Source organism: Lycium ferocissimum, chromosome 4, assembly GCF_029784015.1.
Source record: "Lycium ferocissimum isolate CSIRO_LF1 chromosome 4, AGI_CSIRO_Lferr_CH_V1, whole genome shotgun sequence".
In the NCBI taxonomy this organism is placed as follows: Eukaryota; Viridiplantae; Streptophyta; class Magnoliopsida; order Solanales; family Solanaceae; genus Lycium; species Lycium ferocissimum.
In genome coordinates, this window is record NC_081345.1 from 35,534,581 (window position 1) to 35,561,017 (window position 26,437).

General features: G+C 33.3%; 1 protein-coding gene and 1 pseudogene across 2 annotated transcripts; both read left to right on the top strand.

The window, feature by feature from the left end:
* Positions 1-13,769: 13,769 nt before the first annotated feature.
* Positions 13,770-19,194, top strand: LOC132052575 (protein NTM1-like 9; annotated as a pseudogene).
* A 2,207-nt stretch (positions 19,195-21,401) lies between these two features.
* On the top strand, positions 21,402-26,342 carry LOC132052576 (IAA-amino acid hydrolase ILR1-like 5). 2 transcript variants are annotated; one of them, XM_059444175.1, is made up of 5 exons: positions 21,402-21,815; positions 22,442-22,567; positions 24,411-24,725; positions 24,961-25,089; positions 25,614-26,342. In XM_059444175.1, the coding sequence occupies exons 1-5, from the start codon at positions 21,483-21,485 to the stop codon at positions 25,992-25,994; spliced, it is 1,284 nt and encodes a 427-aa protein (XP_059300158.1). In that variant the 5' UTR covers positions 21,402-21,482; the 3' UTR covers positions 25,995-26,342. The 2 variants fall into 2 exon arrangements, with proteins under 2 accessions (XP_059300158.1, XP_059300160.1); XM_059444177.1 differs by having other exon boundaries at positions 21,402-21,575.
* The last annotated feature ends 95 nt before the right edge of the window (positions 26,343-26,437 follow it).

Sequence of the window (26,437 nt, forward strand, 5' to 3'; positions counted from 1 at the left end):
ATACGTTTGTGGTCATGCAATTTCAGAGAAGATTGTTAAAAAAGTTCATTATATTGTCGATGCATATAACTCAATTCGTATATAAAAAAGGATAAACTTAAATTGAAGGGTGAAGCAAATATAGTAATTAATGAGTGTTAAAATTATCATAATTTATGAACTTATTGGTATAAAATAACCTTAATCAAATAACAAAAAAAAATATTGTAACAATTTTATTATTATTATTATTATTATAATAATAATAATAATAAGTAATTTGAGGCCTTCAAATGTTGGGGGCCTAAGGCGACGGCCTCACCGGCTTAGCCTTAGAGCCACCCCTGACTATCATAATAACGTGTTGCTTAGTGTAGCATGTAAAGTAATTTAGTAAACATGAATTTTTGTTCAAAGCCCTAGGCCTACCATATATTTTTGGATAGGGTGAAAATTTTGATTTAAAATAACACAATACATGCTTTTTCAAATCAGCAACTTAATATTCTTCCTATGTGGATTGTATTTATGTTGTTTAATTTTCGTGAAAACTAATCTTTGCTATTTTATGCGGTTATCTCATCAATTGTATACCCTGAATGATTTCCTACTTGTAGCTGGTCAAAATTTCCTACTTGTCATTATCTCGGTATTGCATCATGTTATACTTAAATCTGAAGAATTTAGCGACACTTTAGTCTCCAAAGCAACACATCTTTTAAATAGAAGTTAAAGGTTAAATGATGGTTATATTGTCAAAATCATAAAGTAATTTAGAGTCAGGTCTTACATAAACATGAGGTTATTGCAGTTTTTTCCTTTTTAAAAAAAAAAAAAAATTTGACAAGAGTAGTGTTTAAATCCCGCAACGTTTTGAGAAATCTCACCAAATATATGGTAGCTCCTCTAACAGTATAAGTATGTGGAGGTGGAGAATTCATTATTTATTGTGAGTACATGGGTGATGGATTGTTTTGTCGTAAGATGTTCGACATTGTCTCTTTTAAGAAAATTTGGCTCCTTCAATCACATATATTCGGAGGTTTTACTCATAAGTGGAGTTACCATTGTAATTGAGTTAATCGTTTGCTTACAAAATTTGGTGTTTATTAATTAGAACGAGCTTTTTCAAATTTTGGTTTTTGTTTAGAACAAATTTTTATTTGAAATCTTTTTATTCTTTACTTACAGATTTACTTTTGTATCAAACGTAATTTTGTTTTGAATTGATGTGCAAGTCCAACATCTTCAGGAAAGTGAAATTAGCAATTTAATCTTTATCCCCACACATTACCTTTTAGTGCATACCTTTTGTTTCCTTTGGTCTTCAGCAGCCTATTGTTTTTGTGCAAGGTTGCATGGTTTATGTCACCTCCAAAAACGTATTTAAAAGAGAGCTTGACATGCAAAGAAAATTTTCATTATGAGATTTAGGTTATTGATCCCAAAGTATTGAAAGAGTGTATCACTAACCTTATAGTATAGTGGAAGAGAACTCGCAAGGCCCACAATTATATTGATTAGTGCCTATAGATCATCTTTGACCCAGTTTCTCACACAGAAAAACTCTTCTTAAATAATAGGCATCTAGGAAAGTTAATCTTCAGTTATGCATTTACCTTGATGTAAATTATGTTGGTAATGATTTTTCATGTTTAAGATGTTTGAGCACTTAGGAGGAAGTGCATCATAATATTTCTCAAGCAAACTATGCTCATTTTCCATTTGTGGACCATACTTGGCAGTGTAATATTTAGCTATTTGTATGATATAACCTTTTGTCGCCCTGCACTGCAAGTATAGTATTTTTATGTATAACTATTTACTCAAAGCTATATTGGTATTATTATAAAATAACGTACTATATGATGTGGTATATACGTGCAATGCACATATCGAGAAACTAGTATCCCTGAAAAGCAGTATTGAAATTGGTTATTTATTTGAAATTTTTGCATGGACCTGTTGAGACCCCTGAATTTACAGCCATTAGATAGTGGTTAATTTGATTTGGCTTTTTTATTGAGAAGAGTCAATTATGCATAAAACTATTTTCTCACCTATTATTTTCTCTAGTTTGTTGCCCCACCTGCTCTCCTTTGCCCGCCTATTGCTATTCTTATTAGTTAGTGTGGACAAAAGCTGAAAGAACAAAAACTTAAAAATCATAAATACTACAAAAGCATAAAAGACTTTGAGATTAGTGGATTTAGATTACAGCCATCAAGAAGTTATTATTGAAGAATGGAGAATGTAAAAGCAGTACAAGTGAGATTGGATAGGTGGTGGAGATGATGCAAATAGGCCTTTTGCAACACAAACCACCATTCATATGTAGTTATCAACATTTCATGAGGTGAATGTTAAATATGGGAAGAGAGGAATTTAATTAAAACATCAATTAGATTGTAATTATTGGAAAACATAAGGCAGTACAAGTGAGATAGGATAAAACAAGAAAGCTATAAGATAGAATTAGTTCAATGTGATAAGTGGTGCGGATGAATGCAAAAAGGCCAGTTACAGCACAGACCACCATAGCTACCAACACTTCAACTAATACTCCCAGGATAAGTCCTTCGCGTAAAATACAGTTAACACACCGTTGAAATCCCCGTAACGTTGTTCTAGATCACCCCAACATAGATCTGCTAGTAAAACAAATTAAAGAAAAGACTTATCAAGACAAAATTACAGACAACAAAGTAAGTACTCTACTGGAGGTTTCATGAGAAAATAAAGAGAAAAGCGATGTAGGCCTCTTTTAAGTCTTCACTTCTATAAACTGACAATGTAAAAATAAAATATTTACACTTCCAGATCAGTTACAAGTAAGAGTGGCTAATTCCGATCACTTATAATCTTGTAAATGCATGTCAGGATGGCCCCCTTTAAAGAGATTTCCTCTTGCTTGCCTTTGGATATTCAATGTTATTCCTTTTGTAAGTTTGCCTATGGGCTATGGTAAAGTGTACAGAAAAAGCCTGGTGAAGATCCCATTGTACGTGTTTCTACCACATTGACCAACGGCGTTAACGACCCAAAGGCTTCATTAGAAATAGTGGGGAAAAAATGAAGAACGATTCATTAGAACTTCGTATAACTTAGTTCTATGATCCTTTTTTATAGGAGATCATTAGAAAATAATGCAGAATATCTGTAATTAAAAATATAAGATCTTTATAAGGTACTATTCTTCAGTTGAAAGTAAGTGGATATGGGAGTTATTTCCTCCAGAGGAATTGATAGACATAACATATGCTGACATTACATGTTTTTATATTATCAGGTTATTTTAAAATAGTTAATTATAATTAGTGAAATTAGTTTGCTGAAAAAAAGTCAAGGTGATCTTTTACAGCAGGTTAAATTGCACTGATTATGTTCGTTTACCTTGTCTATGAATAAACAACATAAAAATGCTAAAATGAGAAGCATATAATAATAATGGAAGGAGGACTCGGTTTATGCATTTTTCATCACCTAGTGGGTATTAGTTACAGAGAAGATTATAAACTTAGAAAAGCCTCTTCTATCAAACTATGAATCTCTTCAGAGTTAAGAACAATGTAACAATACACCAATTCCGCCATCTCCTTCTAGTCTTTAACACCAACATTTTTCACCATCTCTTTTATGGATTCTCTTATGTCTGTCAATGGATCCATCGAGTATTTCACAACACAAATACTATCGGCAATCCCTCCGTGAACATCTTCAGGCAAGTTAGCCCAAAAACTAACTCTGTTCCTCTGGCTCTGCAACATCTTTTTGCTCTTGTAATTCACCATTAATCTAACAATTTTTGGCTTTGTTGGAATGTGTCATTTGGTCTTTCGGAAATAGCCTCCTATCTTCCGAGGTAGGGGTCAGGTCTGCGAACACTTGACCCTCACTCCAGGATTTTGGATTTCACTGGGTGTGTTGTTGTTGTTGTTATTGTTGGAATGTGTCATTGAAATGGTCACAATATATAAGATGGTTTTATAAATGTGTGTGTTGGTGCAAACAAGCACACTCAGGGCAGCTAATTTGACTGTGGTGTGGATGTGGAAATTATATTGAAAGTGGTCGAATTAAAGTTTTACCTAAAATATTTATAAATAATTAATTGAACAAAATTTAATGACAACCCAAAAGAATCCTAAAACTAAAAGGAGCTCAAAGTCTAAGAAAGTTTCCTACTGTGAATACATTTTTAATTTGTTATTACACTTTTTTTTTTTTTTTATAGATCTAGTATACTATATACTTCTAATAAGGAAAAAGTTTAATCACCCAAATTTTAGTTACTTTCAAAGTTCTAATGGAAAATAATTAAATTATAGTAATTTTTTTCTAATGTAAAATCTATTTTTAATAAAGAGTGAAAAAGAAGAATATATTTTCAAATAATAATTAAATTCATCATTCTGAACGTCTAAAGATTATGAATCTTCAACATATCATACTTTTTATAATAGCATAGATAGATTTTAGCAGCAATCCACGATCCTAGCAATACATTTCTTAAACAAAATGGATTGCATGCCCAAATAATTATAAAAAGGGGAAAAATGAAATTACTAAATGGGGTACATAAGTATTAATTAATTAAAAATTTAATTATTATTTTTCCTACCAATTATTTTTAGAGATGACGATCAATAACACACCTGAATTATCACTTTTTCACGAATTTCATGCGGCAACTATTCGTTGTTCCATTTACCTACCTAAACTATCATTATCTATGTATTAAAACAACACGCGTTAGAATGGTCGGGGAGACCAGCGTGAAAGGATGTGGTGTAAAACTACCCTCTGCAAAGTAGTGACGTTTCACGACTCGAACTCACGATCTATAAGTTACATAAAGACAGCTTTATCGTTGCTCCAATGATACTTAAGTCGAAATAGATTGAGTCAAAGTCAAATAAATAACATAAACTGCACATATAATAGGTTAAACGAGGAAGTCCAGAGCCTAAAGGGTATAAAAATACAGGTTATAAACCAAAGGGGGTAGCTAAAAATATATATACCAAAACGGGTATAACGTGGACTGATCCACGTTATACCCCAACTTTTTTTTTCCAATGTCAGAATCACAACGAAAAAAAAATATTTTTTTTTTGTATAACGTGGACTGATCCACGTTATACAAAATTATTTGTATAACGTGGATCAGTCCACGTTATACCATTAATGTATATTTTTCTCCCCAACGTTTTACAAAATAGTTTGTAAGACATTGCCTCTATTTAAATCATATTCGGCTGTGTTTTTAATAAAAAAAATTTATTGATTTTTTTAATTTTTAAAGCATATAGTTAATTTCAGTGATTAACTGAAATAAATATTTTAACACATGCAATAATTAATAAATCAATAAATCTTTTCTTTGCAACCAACACTTAGTATTTTTTCCATACTTCACCAACGATTAGTCGTGTGTCGAAGACTCAAAACGTCAATATTTTGTATAGAACTTGATATTTTTTTAAATGTACTATAATGTGAGCTCAATACATCAGGATATGTAAACGTTGGATCGTCGTTTTAGTGGGTTGAAAAGATGCCCAAGTAAGTTTTGTTTAGAAACTTTAGGGTGTTTTATTTTTTAAGATTTTGATTTAAGCGTGTTATTTTTTAATCGACACAACTTTATTTTGAATATAAATCTAATTCTAAAATATAAGGTGAAAAACTAGTTGTAAAGTGGTCGAAACTTTAGATGGTCATAACTTTCTTGCTCGGACGTCCATTTTACGCGTTTTTTTTTTTTTTTTTTTTTTGAACTTGCGTATTTTTTCGAGATCTATGCGGACAACAGTAGAGCCCCGGTTGGCAAGCCGATTTTTAAAAAAACACCTTTTATCCCATTCAATTTCAATTTTTCCCCAAATTGGCCTGAAATTTTCAGTTTTATTTACTTATAAGATGATGATATGCAATAGATTTCAACGTAAAAATCCTGGGGTAATGTAGCTGTGAATGTCAATTTCACTTCTGCGGTTTCAATTTTTGAAAATAAAGCTGACTAATTTTCTCGACATATGAAGTTGACTAAAATAACCTTACAGTCAAACACTAAATTTTTTGAAACAAATTTAATTATTGCATGTGTTAAAATATTTATTTCAGTTAATCACTGAAATTAACTATATGCTTTAAAAATTAAAAAAAAATCAATAAATTTTTTTTATTAAAAACACAAAATATGATTTAAATAGAGCGAACGTCTTCAAACTATTTTGTAAAACGTTGGGGAGAAAAATATACATTAATGGTATAACGTGGACTGATCTACGTTATACAAATAATTTTGTATAACGTGGATCAGTCCACGTTTTATAACATATATTTGTAAAACATGGACTGATCCACGCTATACAAAAAAATATTATTTTTTTTTCGTTGTGATTCTGACATTGGAAAAAAAAAGTTGGGGTATAACGTGGATCAGTCCACGTTATACCCGTTTTGGTATATATATTTTCGGCTACCCCCTTTTGGTTTATACCGTGTATTTTTATACTCTTTAGGCTCCGGACTCCACATATAATAACATTTTACAATAGGTTAAATTACACTGCTTGTGTAAACATTCGTTTACATTGTCTATGAATAACCAACACAAAAAAAAAAAAAAAAAAAAAAAAAAAAAAACTAAAATGAGGAGCATACAGTAAAGAAATTGAAGAGGATTACTTGGTTTATGCATTTTTCATCCCCTGGTGGGTAGAGCATAAACTGAGAAAAGCCTCTTCTATCAAACTATGAACCTCTTCTGAGTTAAGAACTATGTAACAATACACCAATTCCTCCATCTCCTTCCAGTCTTTAACACCAACATTTTTCACCATCTCTCTTATGGATTCTCTTATATCTGACAATGGATCGATTGAGTACTTCACAACACAAATACTATCAGCAATCGCCCCACGAACATCTTTAGGCAAGTTAGCCGAAAAACTAATTCTGTTCCTCTGGCGCTGCAATATTTTTCTGCTCTTGGAATTCACCATTCTAGCAAATTTGGCTTTGTTGGAATGTGTCATTGAAAAGGTCACTATATAAGATGGTGTTATAAATAAGTGTGTGCGTGTTGGTGCAAACAAGCACACTCAGGGCAGGTGCTTTGAATGTGGTGTGCATATGGAAATTAAATTTTGGGAGATAAATATTAATTGAGGGATAAGATGATCGGGAGAACATGCATGTGACTGGTATTTGTGGATTTGTCATGTTCTCTACTTGTGGACCACTGGTTGTTCAAGACAGGAAAACAAATTGAATGAATATAGCAACTACAAGCATGGTGTGGGAGCCTAAAAAACAAAAACCTGAATCTTGTGAATTATTGAAACTATGGTGGGACTTGGTCCTGTTTTATCTTGAACGGAAGCCGTTAGTAAATCATTGAAGTTGGAATAGATTGTAAAACTTTTGGTGGCATGACAATGTCACAAGTCTCATGGAAAACCAAGTTCAAATCCCAGCAAACAATCTTGTACTTTAATTTCATCAGCTTGAGTCTTGATGGGCAGAAATACTCGATAATTAAATAGACGTACATATAGTATTCTAACTAGTTTAATCATCGAACCTAGTAGTATTGGAGTATATATGAAAAACTACTAAAATCTTAATAAATATTAAATTTTGAACCCATAATTTTAAATGTGCAATGAATTAATAATAATTATGACATGTTTATTTATATGTTTTTTTGGCGGATATTCGATTCATTTATATCTATATCTATATTATGTTAAAAACATGAATTCCCTAACTTAAAAGTTAAATTACTTAAATACCCTTCTTGATAATCTTCTTACCATATTTATAAATTAGAAAAAAGAAAAAAAAACTGTCGTAAAAACAACACAAACCGAACAGATGTGTTCTTCCGAGACAAACAAATTTGACATTAACTATTTGGCCAACTGGTGCGTGGCTGTACATCATTGTCTTTAAACATATATATATTCCTTACATCTCACGTACATATAAATTGGAAAAAGAAAAGGTCATACATGTAAGTTTTATTTCATGTACTCAAACTAACTCCCACTTAAGCATATACTTTGACATTTTAATTTGGCATATATTTGTTACACGATGTATTGCTTATTATATAATCTTTACAAAATCATAATTTCATAATCTATTACTCCTTTTTTTTTTTTTTTGGTATTTTCTTTTAATATATATATATATATATATATTTTTTTTTTGTATTCTTTCATCTTGATATATTGTTGTATAAGGATGGGCGTTATTTTGTTAAAACCAAACAAAACAAATGAACCGAAAAAAAATTAGTTTATTCGGTTACTCGGTTGGTGTCAGTTTAAGAATTAAAAACTTCGAATTTTCTGTTTTGTGAAAATTAATTTCAATTGAACCGACAACCCAAAATTTTTCAAACTGAGTATCAATTTCTCTGTTCAAAAAGTTAAGACCATGTATGAGGTCTAACGCCTGGCCAGTGCCGGAAGGTCAAGGAATAAGGAACAACTACTCAAAGTTAATTGACCAACTTTCAAATTATACAACAATCACATGTAATGTTTTAAAGGTTTTTCTTCGTCTTTGACATGATCAGGTAGTAGTACACATGTTGCATTTTCTCAATTCAAGCAAATTCCATCTAAACACATGTACTATAAATGTACTCATTTCTCATGCATAGTGTACCTTCTTATGTGATAAACTTCTTAAAAAATGCTACAGCAGACCTCACATTTACTTAAGAAAATATGTAACGAGTATTAAGCTTTTTCTCAATTTAGTGGGATAATAACTTTGGATGCTTATCAAAAGTATTCCTGAAATATATATGGGAAAAAATTCTTCAAAGTATCCTTCTCGATAAATGTCTTAATACCTACGGCGACTCTGAAAATATTTGTGTGTTTTATATCTTTTCTTGCTTGTCAATGTGTTGGTGAAGAGGGACTAATATCTAACTTCTATGATCTCCTTTTCTATCTTTTCCCTAAAAATGTCTTCGCATCATCATCTTTCGAACATCACCCATTTAATTCAGAGCATGCTAATTTTGTACACACTATTAGAAAGGAAATACTCTCTTTCTTTAATTTGTTTGACTAATTTTGATTGGCACAGACTTAAAGAAAGTAAAGAAGATTTTTTTTTTTTTAATCTTGCGGTCTTAATTAACCTAAAGATATGTAAAAGGTACCAAATTTCTTTGTCGTCTTAAACATGCTATGTCGCAAGTTGAAATCAAAGTGTTGCCAAAAAAAGAGACATTCTTTTTTAAACGGACTAAAAAGAAAAGTAAGACAAATGAATTGAAATGGAGGGAGTAACAAATATTTTAATTTTTTGCACTATTAGGAAGACTCCCATTTTGAGCAATATATTTTAGAGAAGACTCTCCTTTATATGATTGAAATTAAACTTAATTCTTTGTTTCTAATCTAATTAGGGAGCTTTGGAATATTGACTATTCATGTCAATAATATGCTAATAAATCGACTTTTTTTAAGTTATAAATTCATATTGAATTTATTTTATTAAATCATATACTACATGACATGATATATACGTGCAATGCACGTGACGAGAAATTAGTTGCATTAAAAATTGGGATATATGATGTATGATTTAAAAGTTCATCAATTTACTCATTTTGAAAGTAATTAAAAATTGAAACTTGAAATTAAGACTATTTTAAGTCTGTCAGGTGATTTATCTAAGTTGATCTCCATAGGCTATTTGAGTATTGGATTTGATACCTTTATTTCTTATACCAAAAAAACCTAATGCAGTATAAAATAATACGAAATTTATATTGAAAGTATTTTCCTACCTGCAGCAACCGAAGGAAGAACTGTAGATTTAGTAGGCGTTTGGCCATAAGAATTATTCACTTCATTCCAGAATTTTTTTTCACTTTTTTCACTTTTCAGCGTTTGGCCAAAAGAATTCCGAATACAACTTGATGTTGTATTCCGGAATACCAAAAACTCAAAAAATTTGTTTTTGAAAAAATTTCACTTTTTTACAACTATATTTCACCGAAAACTACAATTTCAAAAACTATGGTCAAACATAACTCTAACTCCAAAATTCCAAAAAAAGTGAATTTTTTTTTGGTTTCTATGGACAAACGGGGCCTTAGTATCAGTTTATAAAAAAACAAAAGAAGAGTATTTCCTCTGTTCCAATTTATGTGTCACAATTTGAATTTTAAGAGTCAAATACTTAATTTTGACTGTGAATCCGGATATCGAAATTTTAAGTTTTCTTGCAATAAAATTTATATATTTGAAATTACGTAAAAAATATTTTAAATTATAACAATTAACAATTTAAAAATATTTAAAATGCATATAAAAAAATCACAAGAAAATAACTCGTTTGACTCTTGAAACTCAAACAAAGCCCCACAGGAATAGCAAAATTTTGGAACCCGACTTTGTAATAGAACTCGATAGATAATCTTTTGGAGTAGTAGTTATCAAGAAGAGTAACTTTTGGCGCATGTCACACCTTTTAATACTTTGGAGCTTAATGCCTTCCCCGCGACCATCAACTTTAATTTGGTGCGTCAATCAATTGTTGAATTTCAAAAGGCTAACAAAACTCGTGAAAGAATAAAATTGAGAGTGAAGAAGTTCAATCAATCGCCATGACGTGTCTCCTTTTTTTATTAAAGTTCGAATCGTACACTCTCACATGCCTTTAGCAATAACCCATATGAGTAATTTTTTATTTTTTATTTTTTTAAAAAAAAAACTTAGAAGCACTAGCATGCATAAAGAGTAATATCTAGTCTAGAATGTTAAAAAATAGGGAGTCTAAGATTTAAAGTTTATGAATTTTATATTTATAATTGAACTCATAATTTATTTTAGTTATTAGATATGTAATTAAATATTTATATATATTTAATAAATTTTCTAATATAAATATAGAATCATTCGGTTCGTCTTAACCTACCTAATATTATAGCTATGCTCCTGAACTGATCACGTCCATTGATTTTCAAGGGAAGAATTAGAAGACAAACAATTTTAACAATTTTTTTTTTTGGTTTTGAGAAGACGAACAATCGCAGACCCTTGACCGAGACTTTACCTACGTACCTTAAGGACTAAGGTTCTTCCTTTCCATGAAATTAAAATACAACAAACGATTAACTAAAAAAATCTGAGTCTAATAGCAAGCCAAACAAGTTGCATTTTGTCTGTTTATACTTTTTCCACAAGATCGTACTTCTTAATTAGATAGATGGGAAAAGATAGAAAATGACATTTTTGTTCTATATTGTGTTTGGCCAGACAGCAATAGATAGTCTCAGACTACACAAGTCTCAAGAGGCACAACTGAAACTATGGCCAACTAATGGTCCACCAAGAACGGACGAACATTTAAGGCAGTAGGTATGAACGATGCTACTTTAGATTCAGGTAATGATTTATATAAAACACGTAATAAAGTTCCAAAAAGTTTTTAAGAATATACACTTATATTAAAAAATCGTATTGAGTGGAGGTACTCCACTTCTTAATCACACCTTCCTCTTTCCACTTTCAACCTACTTGGAAGCATTCAAACTACTAAGGAAAAAGAGAAAAGAAGGAAATTAACATGTAATCCAAAAGTGTTTTTTGTGTGTGTGATTCTATTTTGGTGAAATGTGCAAAAACAATGGAATTCATGGCTTATTAGTCACGCAGAAGACTTTATTGATATGCAATTTATGGGACACAAAATTAATTATTGCGCCATATGTTTTATTTTCTTAAGAATTCATAGTTAGACAATTTCATCGCTTATGAATGTGATGTTTGCAAAGTGAGAATGTCAGTGTTTACATCAATTATATATAAATTTATTATAGTTAAGTAATTTAGTAATGCATGTTAATTAACCATGATCAAGTGCTAAATTTTATGTCCAAAGTATATGTCATGCATCTATCATTCTATTGGCTTGATAAGTTTTTACCAATAGCAACTTGCAAGTTGTTGAATTGTTAGACTGTTTAATTTCATCTAAAAGTTTAATGGTGGTCTGTAACATAGTTTAGTATGGTATGTATTAGAGCTTCTACCGTCAAATCCTGTAACATAGCTTAATATGGTATGTTTTAGAGCTTCTACCTTCAAATCTTGTGACTATATATTTACATAAAAAAATAAAAAAAATTAGAAGAATGTGTAGTGTTTGATCCAAAAAAAATAAAATTAGCCTCATACATTATGGAATAGCATATTACAGACTTAATAAATACAAATAAATGTCTCATCTTTAATAGCATAAACCTCGGGATGAGTACATGGAAAGGAAAAACATATCTGAATGTGCAAAATTTCGATCTTCTAGAACATTCTTAATATAATAAGAAATAGGATTGTGACGGACTTGGTCAGAAAATTATTTCCCCGATAGTCAATACACTTTTTCTTTGAGAAAAGGTCCAAATAGAATCTTGATCTCTGCAATTTTATCTTATATTTATTTTCGTTATCTAGTAGTAGATAGCGAATTTTATTGTTATTTTTATTCTCGAATATGCCTTTTGCACTAGTCGTTTAGAAAAATTACTTTGAATTAGCTTATGAAAGTCGCATAAATGTATACTTTGAATTATTTTCAGTTGGTCAGAACTCAGAAGTATTTTTAGACATCTTCAATTATTTAGATACATGCTTTAAATTATATTAAAAGGTTTATACAGACGAATTTAATCTAACTGTAAATTTAGATTTTTTGTACCTCAATAGTTTTTTTTTTTTTTTTATTACATAGGGGTAGGGAAAGGGAAAATGGGGAGGGGATTACAATGTGGATTGAACAAATCGCGCAAAGGTGAAAGTTCGGAAGCATAAGAAATTTCTTACACCTACTTGAACCTCAATAGTAAAATAATATATTGAGGTGAAAAATAATGAAGAGATTTTGATGGATCCACAAATAAACTGAAAACAAAGGCTTACATCAACAATCCCTTAAATATATCAATAAATTTTAATTAGATACTCAAATTATAACATATTAACATCTGAACGCATGATAAAATGTTCTTAATAGACACTTATGACTCATATATTGGAAAAGCCTCTACGTTTTATAAACGTTCATATCATAGATAAGTGAATCAAATAAAATATGTGTCCTTCTTTAATTAGACATATCAGTATCAATTGAACGCATGTATATAATTTTGCGACTAATTGAGATTCATGCGTATTATTAAATAATAACATATTTAAGTGATTAACTTATCTACGTAATGGCTGTTTGAGAATCACACAATTTTTTTTTTTTTTAATTTTTAAGCGATATTGTCTTATAAGAACACTATTTTATATGTAACTATGTAAGTAAAATCAAACACATATCGTAACTTTAATGCCTAAATGAAATTTTCAGCCGAAAACAAATATGTGACCAATGGAATACTTTGGGAGCAAATTTGACTTTGGGATTTGGGAACTCGTGGAAAAATTGGTAGGGAGTGCTTCTCCTAAAAATGGATCATACGCGGCGCGGACACGCATATAATTAGATCCCAGTGCTGATACGGGACGGAAAAAAGAAGAAGGAATATTTCCGGAATAAATTTGAACCCTTTTGCCCTTTATCTTTAATTTCGATAAATAAACATAACATAGTACGCCAGGGTGTACAAAAGACATTTTTCAGCTGACGTGTATAACTCCCATTGGTGCAATGACTTGCATTAAACTTCTTCATTACGTTTCTCATTTTCTCTCACCTCCAAATGTACCATCCATTATGATAATAATATATTCCTTTAGTTCTACGCGGTATCAGCAGATATCAACAATTCAAAAACGCGGTAGAACTTTCTCCTGTTTCTTGCTTGGGGATTGGTTTTGTTATACACTAGTGATTTGTCGTACTAAAATCAGAAATGAAGTCACATCTGTCATGTCACTTTCTATGATGTTTCCTCTCTAGGATCTTTATGTAAAACCCCCCACTGAATTCCCCTCTTTTATTAATTCCCTTCTTTTATTACTTCGATTTTACTTAGAATCATATCAACCTTTTTTCTAGATTCAGATAACATCATCTCTACTTAGTTTGAGACAAATTCCAAATTCCATATACCAGTTCTCTTCTTTCACTTTTTTTTTCTTTTTTTTTTTTCTCTAAAGTTTGAGTCTTGGTGATGGCCGTACTTGCTGGGGATAATGCGATTGTTCCACCATTGAACAGTTTACCGATTGGGTACCGTTTTAGGCCCACTGATGAGGAGCTGATCGATCATTATTTGAGGTTGAAGATCAATGGTTTTGATGAAAAAGTTTGTGTTATTCGTGAAGTTGATATCTGTAAATTTGAGCCCTGGGACTTGCCTGGTTAGTTTTCATCAACATTTTTTGCCCCTTCTTGTTGAATCATTACTTCTTTAATGTGTGTTGTTGTGTTGTTATTCTTGATTTTCTACTGTCGTTATTTTCTTTTTAATCCTGCTTCGATTTCACTTTTGAGCCGTGGATTTATCGGAAACAGCCTCTCTACCCTTTATCATATTCTCCTTAGACCCCACTTGTGGGATTACACTGGATATGTTGTTGTTGTTGTTGTTGTATTATTGGCTAGCAAATTTATTGCAAAATCGAATTTTTGTGGGGAAGGGGAACCAATATCCATTAATCAGTCAGATAAGTAGTTCGAATTGTGATCTTATAGATAGATAATCAACCCGTAAAAAGTAAAATGATTAGATGAGCAAAGGGGCAAGTTGAATTAGCCAGAAGTTTGATTCCTAGAGGAATTTGGCAAGTGATTAATCCTTTGAATGTAAGAAGAAAAAGGTTCTGGTTTAGTTAGTGATGCAAGCTCTTGATCATCTGTTTGATTTTTCAGTGTAAGTTTAAATTTTTTTTTTTTTTCTGGTATGATGTTGTTTTTTCGGTTGGAAGAGGTGAGTTTTCTTTTTCTTTGCCAGGTGTTTCGGGAAGACGGGGGGTGGGGGGTGGGGTTCGGGGTGAAGGGAGACAGTTCTCTTGATAATCCTCACAGTTGAAATAACTATACTTAGCTTTGTTTCTGGGTGCTTTTGACCAATTTTTAGTAGGAATTGTTGAAATGAATGGATGAAGTTACATAGAGTAAAATACTCTTGGTTTCGTTACACTGATTATTTGTAGCAATGTGCTTCCATATGGTATACTCTGATAATGTTTATTGCCATATTATTTTTGGCTTTAAGAAGTTCAGGGTGCAGCTCTCCCTGCGCCAACACCTTTTTCTCTGTAGTCCTAGCTTAGGAGTTCCATCACTAACCAAGCACGTTTGTCTTTGTATCTCTGAAGTTCATATTTGAAAAGATCATAATGGTATGAATTGTTTCAAATGATTGCAGATTTGTCTGTGGTAGAGTCAAATGACAATGAGTGGTACTACTTCTGTCCCATAGATAGGAAGTACCAAAATGGGCAGCGATTGAACCGAGCCACAGAACGAGGATACTGGAAAGCTACTGGTAAAGATAGAAACATAGCCACTAGAAAGGGGGTGAAGATTGGGATGAAGAAGACCTTGGTATACTACATTGGGCGAGCTCCTGATGGAAAGAGGATGCATTGGGTTATTCATGAGTATCGTGCAACTGACAAGTCATTGGATGGTTCACACCCTGGACAGGTAGGGACTAAAATCTCTCCGCTCTCCTTCAATTTGAACTTCTTATTCATTTATCTTGGTTTTGGGATAGTTCTAGTTAGAAAAAGGTTGCTTGTTCCATATGTGAAATTATAGGCTAATCTAATCTACTCGAAGGTATAGTGGCATATCTAGCTGTTTCTTATCTCAGAGAAATCATGTCTGAATGTGACATTGTATCAATAGCGTTTACTTAAATGGGGTGGCATATGATTGGCCAGTTTAAATATAGTTAGTCCTCTTATCTTTTGACCACAAAGTATTGGGTGCACGGTTATTGATAACTTTTACATTCCATTCGCATGGGCACAGTTTCTACAGAAGGCAAAGCTATTTTATAATGCATAATCTTATCAGGTCCTATTTATTTGACTTGTCAGACCTATCAGTAAGAGTATTCCCGTCCTATTTATCCTCTTGCACTTAGATTTGCCCTATGAAGATGCAAAAATGTTACATTTCGGAAAAAGAAAAAAAAAAAAAAAAAAAGATGCAAAAATTTATGGGGATGAAGCTATCTTCGCCCTCTGCTAATTGTATGCTATCTATGACAATCAATTATCACTTAATGGGTGAAAAGGGGAATCATGGAGTTCCAAATTTACTTTATCCTGTCTTTTTCCCAAGTTATCTTCAATAACAAGTTGATGGCGTTTTAAATTACCAAATTTGTCATCATCAGCAAGTGTATTGAAGAACCACCAGAATAGAAATATTGGGATCTTGAACAAAAAGGAAAGATCATTTATGATAAACGATTCTGCTTGTGATAGGGTTTTGTGAAGTCTTAGTCCATGTATGAATCAAAAGTTTTGAATTGCTGGAATAATCTATGATATATTAGGGGCAAAATTCATAGTTCAATTCCTCTTTTGAAACCTTAAAATGGATTTTCTTCAGTGTCTAACTCCGTTATGTATTGAAGTGTCACATATGTACCATACCAGGACTCCAGGAGTAGCTGTACTAGATATTGGCTTCTCTTCTGTATGTGGTTGTATGTTTTTTGACTAGATTGTCTGTTTATGATATTTGATTTTGACATGGTGAATCCTATTAATAGGTTACATGTGAATCACAATTTTTGAATTGCTAGAATGTTGTTTTTTGTTGTTTTGGATAAATCGGATTACTCGCATTGATAGCACACTGTCAGAAGCATATCGTAGTTGGGTGTTTGGCTCAAGCACAATCATCTATCTAGCTCCCAACTATTTTACAGTATTAGGCGCATCAATTGACCGATGTAAAAACTAGATTCCTTTGTTACAACCACAAAATAGAGGACTTAGAGCATCTAAATCCATTACTGTGTATGATTGTATGTTTCTTGTGTAAAAGAGCTTCAATAGATGTTCGATTGGCATATCTTGTTCGAAAAGTCACACTTGTAGATTCTTTTTTGAAACGAACCGTTTATAGTGCCATTGAGTAATTACACCATATTCGGTGGTCTGCAATTACTCAAACTAGTAGCAACCAAGCACTTAAAAAGTGGAGATGTCTCCGTCAACAATTGCAGATCAGATGCACCATTGTTAGTTTAATCATTAATAAATTAGCTTACGTTTCTATTCGTATAGCCGTGTAAATTGGAACATATCGGTAAACATTTTCCTGGTGCAGGGAGCCTTTGTGCTTTGTCGTCTCTTTAAGAAGACTGAATTGAAGCAAGATGAAAATGTCGAAAGTTCACACTTGGATGAAGTTGAACAGTTTGTTTCTTCTACTGCTGTTGGAAAATCACCTACTGATGATGGATTATCAAAGGCAGTGGCTCCATCTCCAATCCTGGAAACTGATAGTAATATAAGCAATCCACCAAAGACCTCTGGAGGCGAAACTCATGGCAATATTTGCACTGCTGATAATACTGAAGATCCAATGTTGGAGATAACATCATTACCAGTAAGTAAAGCAATTACTGTTTCTGCCTTTTTCTTAAAAATTGAGTTTTTTGTTGCAGACAATTGGTTAAACTAATATTCTACTTATTTGTTTGCTTCATATTTTAGCCAGATGCTGAGTTAGAGAAATTGTTGGAAATGTTTTGTGACCCTTCACCAGAGCGTCTTGATTGGAAAATCTCCTCCCAGGTGGAGTTTGGATCTTCTCACTTACATGCTCCCATGACCAATGAGATCAGCTGTGATCAAAAGGATGTCCAGTTTCAGAACGCTGTTGATACTAATGAGTTTTTTAATTCAATTCTTGTCAGCTCTGATGAGCTTTCCTATGAAGATTCTGGACTGGGATTAAGGTCAGTCCGGTTTGCCTCAAACAGTATTAATACTATAACAAGGGCATCAGTTAAGGACTCTGGATCACTTAGTGAGTCGAAGGCACAAGTTAGACAAGAGCCAGTAAGTGGATGTAGGTGTCTTTCAGTTTTGTGCATTCACGATTCAAGACATCAGATACATGAAATTAAACTGTTTTTTCCGAAAACTAATCTTCTGCTGCTATTCTTTTTGTCCCAGGTTGGGACAGATTTATTTGAACCCGAGCTGCTGTTGGCAAATCGTGAAGAGACTGCAGCAATGAGAGAGGTTAATTCTGTTGCAACCACAGTGGAAGAGGCGTTTGCAACACCTTATGTTATCAATGATCACTCGATGGGGAATCTGGATTTCCTCAACCCTGGAGAGGTTATTTTGTCTGCTGGTTCTGGTGGAATGCAGGTCCACAGCTCACTAAACTTTGATGAATCGAGCGGTTATAGCAATATAGGTAATGAGTCTGGTTTTGGAACCGGAATAACACTAAGGACTCGGCGGATGCATAAAAAACCTGATGCTGGAACGCAAGGAACTACTGATAGAAGAATACGTTACCAAGTGAAACTTCAAGCTGGAAGAGTTGAGTGTCGCAAGCCTACTGATTATGATCAGGGCGGAGCAAACCATGAAGAACTGTTAACTGTGTCTGAGGTAAATCTCCCTAATCTCTCACGAAAAAAGGCTAAAAGGTGACACATTGACATATATTTAATAATTGGCATGTGCAGAGTGAAAAGTTCTCCACTGAAGACAGTTCTAATGCTGGCGCTGCTATCTCCTGTGATGAAACACAAGATACCATGTGCAAAGAATTTCAAGGGGATGGTCTAGTGGTTGAAGACTTGAGAGCAAATGCGAAAGATACAATTGATTTTCCAGTTGCTGAAGTATCAAGGAGAGCAGCAATGTCTTCGTTTTCCTTAAGTTTCTACATATCCAAGCTGGTCATGGTTGTAAGTGTGCTCGTAGTCTTCTTGGGTCTTTGGAGATGCGTTGAGCTGAGATAGTCTGCATCCCGAATGAAGTTTTGTAAATAAGTTCTTGATGGATGATAGAGGTGCTCGCAGTAGCATGAACTGGCTTTTATGTTTTGTTGATTTTTATCTGCTTTTTTATTATAGCAGAGGAGCTCGAGTTGAGACAACTTGGAAGTTGCTGGTGTATATTTTATGATTGGCTCGTTTTGTACATTAGTCTCTCAAGTAGTACTATGTTGTGTATGGAGATCTAATTTAGACTTTATCCAAAGATTTGCATTTGGCATATTGACTTACCTCCTTGGTATTACCCTCCCTCATTATACGACCTCTCCTTGGCTTTACTCAAGGAATGACCATAAGTTGGAGCTGTGGAAGCCGTTATAGCCCTGTTTGTGCTCAACAGCTTTAAAGTATACTACCTCACACAAAGTAGGGGTAAGATTTGCATACATTTCACCTTCCCTAGACCCCACATGTAGGATCTCACTGGGTATGTTGTTGTATGTTATTTCATTTGAAGTTTCGGATGGATGTTACTGTTTACTTTTTCTTTTGGGTACATTGGAAAGGAATAAAAGGGTAGCTTACAAATGACAATCATTCAAAAGTAACGCCGCTCATATATGATATGAGAAGAATCTCCATATCCTTAAGTGCATTTACTCATATTATCGAATCTTCATCATGCTCTTACCCTTCGTTTGCCTAAAAGGCGGCACGTTGATTTCCCTCTCATATGGATAGCATATGCCAAGTTTTCCATACATATAGTATAGGTTTAATGGATACATTCTATTTACTTATTTGGAAAGTTACATAACTTTGTCCCTCTTATTACAAATATTATAGCCTGTTACTGAACATTCTATTTATAAGAATTAATTATGACTTAATGTACCTTCTGTTGTAAATTCATCAAGGATAGACCTAGGATTGTAAGAGTCGCAATAAATGGATAGCATCTGGCTTTGAGAGGAAATAAAACTTCTTTTTTTTTTTTTTTTTTTTTTTGCGATTGTCCTTCATTTGGGGTGGTCTTTAATTTTTGCCCCTCAAATTGATGGTCTTTAAGTTTTGCCCTTCGCCTAACACTCCGAGGTGGTGGGTTCGAACCCCAGATCAGTTAAAAAAAACACAAGGCAGAATTTCTGTCTGAAGGGCAAAATTTAAAGACTATCATTTTGAGGGATAAAAGTTAAAGACCACCCCCAGCGAAGGGCAATCCTGAAAATTGCCGGAAATAAAACAATATAAAACAAGACATATAAACAAGAGATAGAGAGGAGAATGTAGAGTTTTTTCTCATTCAAATGTGTATTTCTGAAAGGTGAAGAATACACTTTTATATATATATGATATACAGATATTCCAAAATTACATATCACAAGTAATACATTGATTAGATATATGTATGCTCACAAGTTCATTGAACAAGCATCCACAATTAAGTGAATTCATAACACTTTTTTATGTAGATTCTAATCATATAAAGAGTTCACTTATTTAAACATATATTAACTTTAAACAAAAGTTGCTTGGAAAAATCACCAAAAGTTAACAAATGAAAAAGGCTGAATTTGAAAAGAGTTATAGCCTTAGAGATCAAAGCTTTTGAGAAAAAAACAATTGACTTTGGGGAATAGCAGAATCAGTTTTTCGGAAGCTAAAAAAAAAAAAACCTCTATTCAAAAGCATTTTTTAAAAAAAAATACTTTTGAGAAAAATATACTTAGAAACACTTATTAAAAACTTGACCAAACACTAATTACTATTCAAAAGTATTTTTTTAAATTAATTGATTAAATACAAACTGTTTAAAAGCAGTTTTAAAAAAAATACTTTTCAAAATAAGCTGACTTTAGACAGACTAGTACTCCTCCTTTGTTAGCGTATCCCTGTCTCCTGTTTAGAATTAGTAGGCGTTTGGACATGCGATTTCATCCCATGAGATGAAATCAACGTTTGGACATGCGATTTCATCTCATGAGATGAAATCTCAAATCATCCAAAAAGACATGATTTCAAAAAATATAAATGTAAAATTTGACCCATATGTTTATATTTTGTAAAAAAAAAAAAAAACCATAAGTTGGTAGATATATTTACCAATCATGTTTACCAACCATTTGTATTAAATATTAATCTGCAAGTTAGTAAAATGTATTTACCAATCATGTTTACTATGTGGGAGGATTATATTAAAGAGTAGTTACATTACTATTTATATTAAATTTTTCTTTTTATTGAACTAAAGTTTGATCAATTAATATTATATTTTTTTAGAAAGGCCTTCTAGTAACGTATTAATTTTATTATGAACTATAATTTACTCATTTGGTAAGATTATATAAGAATTAGGAAAATTTTAATGATTTTCACAACTTATGAAATTTTTATGTTTATAAAAAAATTATAATTTAAGAAATTCAAATTACATGTCCAAATATAACTTCATCTATCGTGATTGATTAAATCATGTCCAAACGGCTCGTTGGAATGGGAAAAGACCAATGTCTTTTACTGGTGTAAACAACGTCTAAATGAACCATCAACAGCAAAATCACATAGAAAAACTGGCAAAATGTTCTCATTTTCCCCCTTTGTACCTCTTTTGTGCTTCAGCTTCCTGTATTCAATTCAAGGCAGCTATTTTGATCAAGAATTTGCCAAAAAGGTACTGAGCTCAGCAAAGAAAGATAAAGATTGGTTAGTATCCATAAGAAGGAAAATTCATGAATACCCAGAACTCAGATTTCAAGAATATAATACAAGTGCACTCATTCGTAGTGAACTTGATAAACTTGGTGTTTATTATGAATACCCTTTTGCCAAAACTGGCTTTGTTGCTCAAATTGGCAACGGTTTTCCCCCTGTTGTTGCTTTAAGAGCTGATATGGATGCCCTTCCTATTCAGGTTTGTGTCAATTCCTTTGAGATTTTCTGCAGACACAAATATTTATTTTTTTGGGAAAATGACAGCCCAATACCTTTGGGGTGATCTAGTTTACAAACCAGCCAGTAAATGTATAGGAATTTGTATATTTATACTTAAATATACATATACTATACATATCAGTATATATGTTTTGTATATTTGGGCTACTCCCGGTAATTAAGTTTGGCTTTATTGAGCTCTACATTTATAATACTAGCAGTAACAAAAGCCAATAAAAGATGATCATAATACTAGCTTACAATATCTCCACAAAATCAGAATTTCAACTAACTAATTAGTACCGAACAGGAATAGGTGGCTAACAAACTATATTAACTAGGATTTTTTCAAAAACTAAAGCAGTAAAATAAAGTTACTGCAGTCCAAAAGCATAATTATAACACAATTCCAGAGGATTCAATATAGTTAGATTTTTTTTACACTGGTTGTCAACCTAGCACAGTCCTCCAACTTTATTTTGGATTTGTGACCGGCTATGCGTTGTGAGGGTTATATGGGCATATATAGAAAGGAAGATTCTTACTACTATGCATATTTAAGTGTGAGATGTCTCAGATATTGATCTCGAGTGAATATAACCACAGGAACTCGTTGAATGGGAACATAAGAGCAAAGTCAATGGCAAAATGCATGGATGTGGACACGATGCTCATACGACGATGCTTCTTGGCGCTGCTAAGCTGCTGAATGAACGGAAGGGCAAACTTAATGTGAGTTTGTTGATGTTTGGTTTAACGGAGCTTTACCCTCTTCACTAGTACTGATCCATTTTGAATGTAATTTGTGCTTATGTGATTCTGCAACAAAAGATTCTTTGCACAATGTAAATGTTGACCAATGACCAGATTGCTTGTTCTCAAAATTAATACTTACTACTAGGTTTTTACCATAGTGATTATGTTGATCATAGTCTCTGTTGTGCTTCAACTTATTATCTATGTTTGCACTTAAGCTGGGCCTTTGGAGCTTATTACAAAAGGAGGCATTTCTTACACAAAGATGACTGTAGACAATAACATTCTTTCATGGAGGGGATATTATGTGTACTTTGTCTGGATAATGAAAGACTAGACTCAAAAGGAACTGACAAACAAGATATATCTTATTATTTTCTAAAAGAGTTTGTTCATTCGTTCATTACTTGTATACCTCTTGTTTGAGAAATAATATAGAACATTAAGAGCTTTGTATATGTTCATCTAGGACAGGTCAAAAAAACTTCCTTATATGATCTTGGTAGTCAATAGAACTTTACAGCTTTTGAGCCATCTCAATTTTTGTGCAAGATAACTTACAACACTGGCAAACTGCTCAGTCCTCTTGTACACAATTGTTTCTGCACTCCAAACCAGTGTTTGATCTTCACATAAATCTATCCAGAAATATCATATAGTATTTAATAGGCGAAGTTAAAGAAACACAGAAGTGAGCTACTGTTTAGGGGTGCAAGACTGGAAATTTTCCATCTACATACCTTGGTATACCATTTGGGGCCAATTATAAGTCCTGCAAACTTGAGACAAAATGATTGAGAAGTTGGAGAATGAGTGTATTGTTGGAGAAGGAAATATCTCTCTTTCAAAGTCTTTCAACTCTGATGAATCGTGTCCTGACTGCTATTTCAAGTTGTGTTCTAACTCCCTTTCCCTTTCCATATGTTGAGTGTTTGGAGTCAGAGATGCTCCCTGATTGAACATTTTCTTGCAGCCATTCGACTTGTTCTTTGCTGAGGAGAGACAGGTTCACTTGTGCCGGATTATCGGTTTCTTTGTTGGGCCTAAAAGGAACTTAGAGTTTTTCTCCTCTTGGAAGATCTCCTTGAATCTGCTGGCATTCTGCATAAGGACTTTCAAAAACAGCTAGTTGTTTCCAGAAACGGATGAGAGCACAATAATATTGTGTTACTGACATATCACCTTGGGGGAGATCATGAAGAGTACATCTATTCCAAAAAGTTAAGCCACATATTTATTGTCTTAATTTGTCTCCTTTGGAACAGGCCAAACTTCATAGGAACAAACAACCAACATACCCAGTATATTCCAACAAGTGGGGTCTGGGAAGGGTGTGTGTATGCAGGCCTTACCTCTACCTTTGCGGGTTAGAGAGGCTGTTTTCGATAGAGCCTCGGAAACTTCATAGCAGGCTATTAAAAAAACGACATGCCATATTCTTCTTTAATACTCATGATCTGAAATTTGGATCATCCTCCCCTACTAGAGGACTAATAGTGTCCACCTAATCATCTTCTACAAGTATCACTATGACCATATCTTGGATCTCTTTATGTATAACAACATATGCTTCACCTTGCCATATATCCATCGGAACATCAGGTTTCGAACCACACTGTTTGACTACTTGTCAGTCTGTAATTGTCTGAATGATTCTATTAGATTATTCTTTTCAACTTCATAGGAATACATTTGTCACATGACACTCCTAAAGCACTGTTCAAATTCACCTCATCTGTTTTGTCCTTTGTGTGGCATCATTCAATATCTCTTATTAGCTAATATCAATGTTACTGTAATTCTTTTGTAAACCACAAAGGGAACCGTGAGACTTGTTTTCCAACCTGCCGAGGAAGGAGGAGCTGGTGCATATCATATGATAAAGGAAGGAGCACTAGGTGGTGTAGAAGCTATATTTGGTATGCATGTTGATTTTGAAAGACCTACAGGGAGCATCGGCACTAGTCCTGGACCCGTTTTAGCTTCTGTTTCCTTCTTTGAAGCAAAAATAGAAGGAAAAGGTGGGCATGCTGCACTACCCCACGAAACTGTTGATCCAGTACCTGCTGCATCATTTGCAATTGTGGCGTTGCAGCAGCTCATCTCGAGAGAAGTAGATCCCCTTCATAGTCAAGTATGTACCCTAATCTCAATTTTCATCCAATCCTTTGTCTTCTATTTTTCTTCAAGATGTTTACCTCATAAGAAATGTACATTTTGGTATGTTTACCATTATGTAGGCATGTGTATTCCCTTTAGAAACATTTCTTTTTTTTTTTTTTTTTTTTTTTTTTGGAGTGTGACTACTCATTTGTTGCCTCATTGATAGTTAAGCTGACTGATATTGAAATTTTCACTTCTACCTGAAGGTTCTTTCTGTTACTTATGTCAGAGGTGGATCAGCATCAAATATAATTCCACCTTATGTTGAATTTGGGGGAACTCTGAGGAGTCTTACAACTGAAGGCTTGCTTCAACTTCAAAAGAGGGTGAAAGAGGTACTTGGCTACGTGAACCTTGACTGTTGTTAGCTACCATCTGCAATTAGATCTTCTGTCAGATTCCTTTAACGTGTAGTTTTGTATTATAAATTTTGGAATTCTTTTTGAGAGATAGCCATTGGGACTGCATTCTTAACCATTGGGAAATGATGGTTTACATAAACCTATGTAATCAACTAACAAGATTAAGGATGACTTCTTGAACACGTATATAACTAGTGGTGTTTTTGCACTTTGCCCATGAAGATGCCATATGATGTAACTCTAGCATTCATAGGATCACATTTCCTGCTTTGCTTCTCTCTCTTTCATAATCAATTTTGTTCCTCTCCTCAAAAGAGAAGGTTATTATTTTTACCATTGAATCATGTATTTCTCATTGTATCGTTGCAGTAGATGCTAATTGTCTTCAATGTCAAGTATCAATGAAATTGCTACAAGTTCTTTCTAATAAGAACAGAACCTAGGTTTCTTGTAGTAATTTTGTGCATTTGAAACACACATTTATGCGGAGCCTGCAGGTAGTTGAAGGACAGGCAGCTGTGCATAGGTGTAAGGCGTACATTGACATGAAAGAGGAGGAGTTCCCAGCATATCCAGCTTGCACAAATGATGAGCGTTTACATCAACATATAGAGAGGGTTGGCAAACTCGTGCTTGGTCCTCAGAATGTCAAGGAAGCTGAAAAGGTTATGGCAGGTGAGGACTTTGCCTTCTATCAACAAGTGATTCCTGGAGTTATCTTTCAAATAGGGATCAGAAATGAAAAAGTGGGTTCTACCCACGCCCCACACTCCCCTCACTTCTTTCTTGACGAGGATGTCCTGCCAATTGGAGCAGCGATGCACACAGCCATAGCAGAGACGTATCTGAATGATTACCAACATTCTACTGCAGTTTAGATAATACATTGTGGTTTGATGGTCTCTGGAGTTGCATAAACGTTCCAGTCACTTGTATATAATACGACATAAATAAGCAAACCTAATATGGTGATGACCGTCGATTCATGTGGGCGATTTCCATTTTCTTGATTGCCATGGTAGCCTTGTGCTCTTTAAAATTTCTCTTATGTAACAAGGCAACAAGCAAGTAGCGAAGTATGCCGGTCCAAACGCACTTGCCAAATGAATAATGCAAAATCTAGTGCAAGTTGCTGTCTTTTGTGGCAATTTGGTAATACAGGTGTGTTTGGCGGATGTAGCATGAAAACTATTGAGGTCACATGAACCCAATAACTTTTGCTCGTACCTTGTATGCGTATTAAAATTTTATTAAAAATCTATAATATTTGATTGTGAACCCAACTATTAAATTATATATTAATTTTAGGTGGTTGTAGGAA

Coding starts and splice junctions, on each gene's coding strand:
- LOC132052576 (XM_059444175.1), top strand. CDS start 21,483: ATGTTCTCATTTTCCCCCTTTGTACCTCTTTTGTGCTTCAGCTTCCTG. Junction 21,816..22,441: donor TGGATGCCCTTCCTATTCAG/GTTTGTGTCAAT, acceptor ATATAACCACAG/GAACTCGTTGAATGGGAACA. Junction 24,726..24,960: donor TAGATCCCCTTCATAGTCAA/GTATGTACCCTA, acceptor TTCTACCTGAAG/GTTCTTTCTGTTACTTATGT.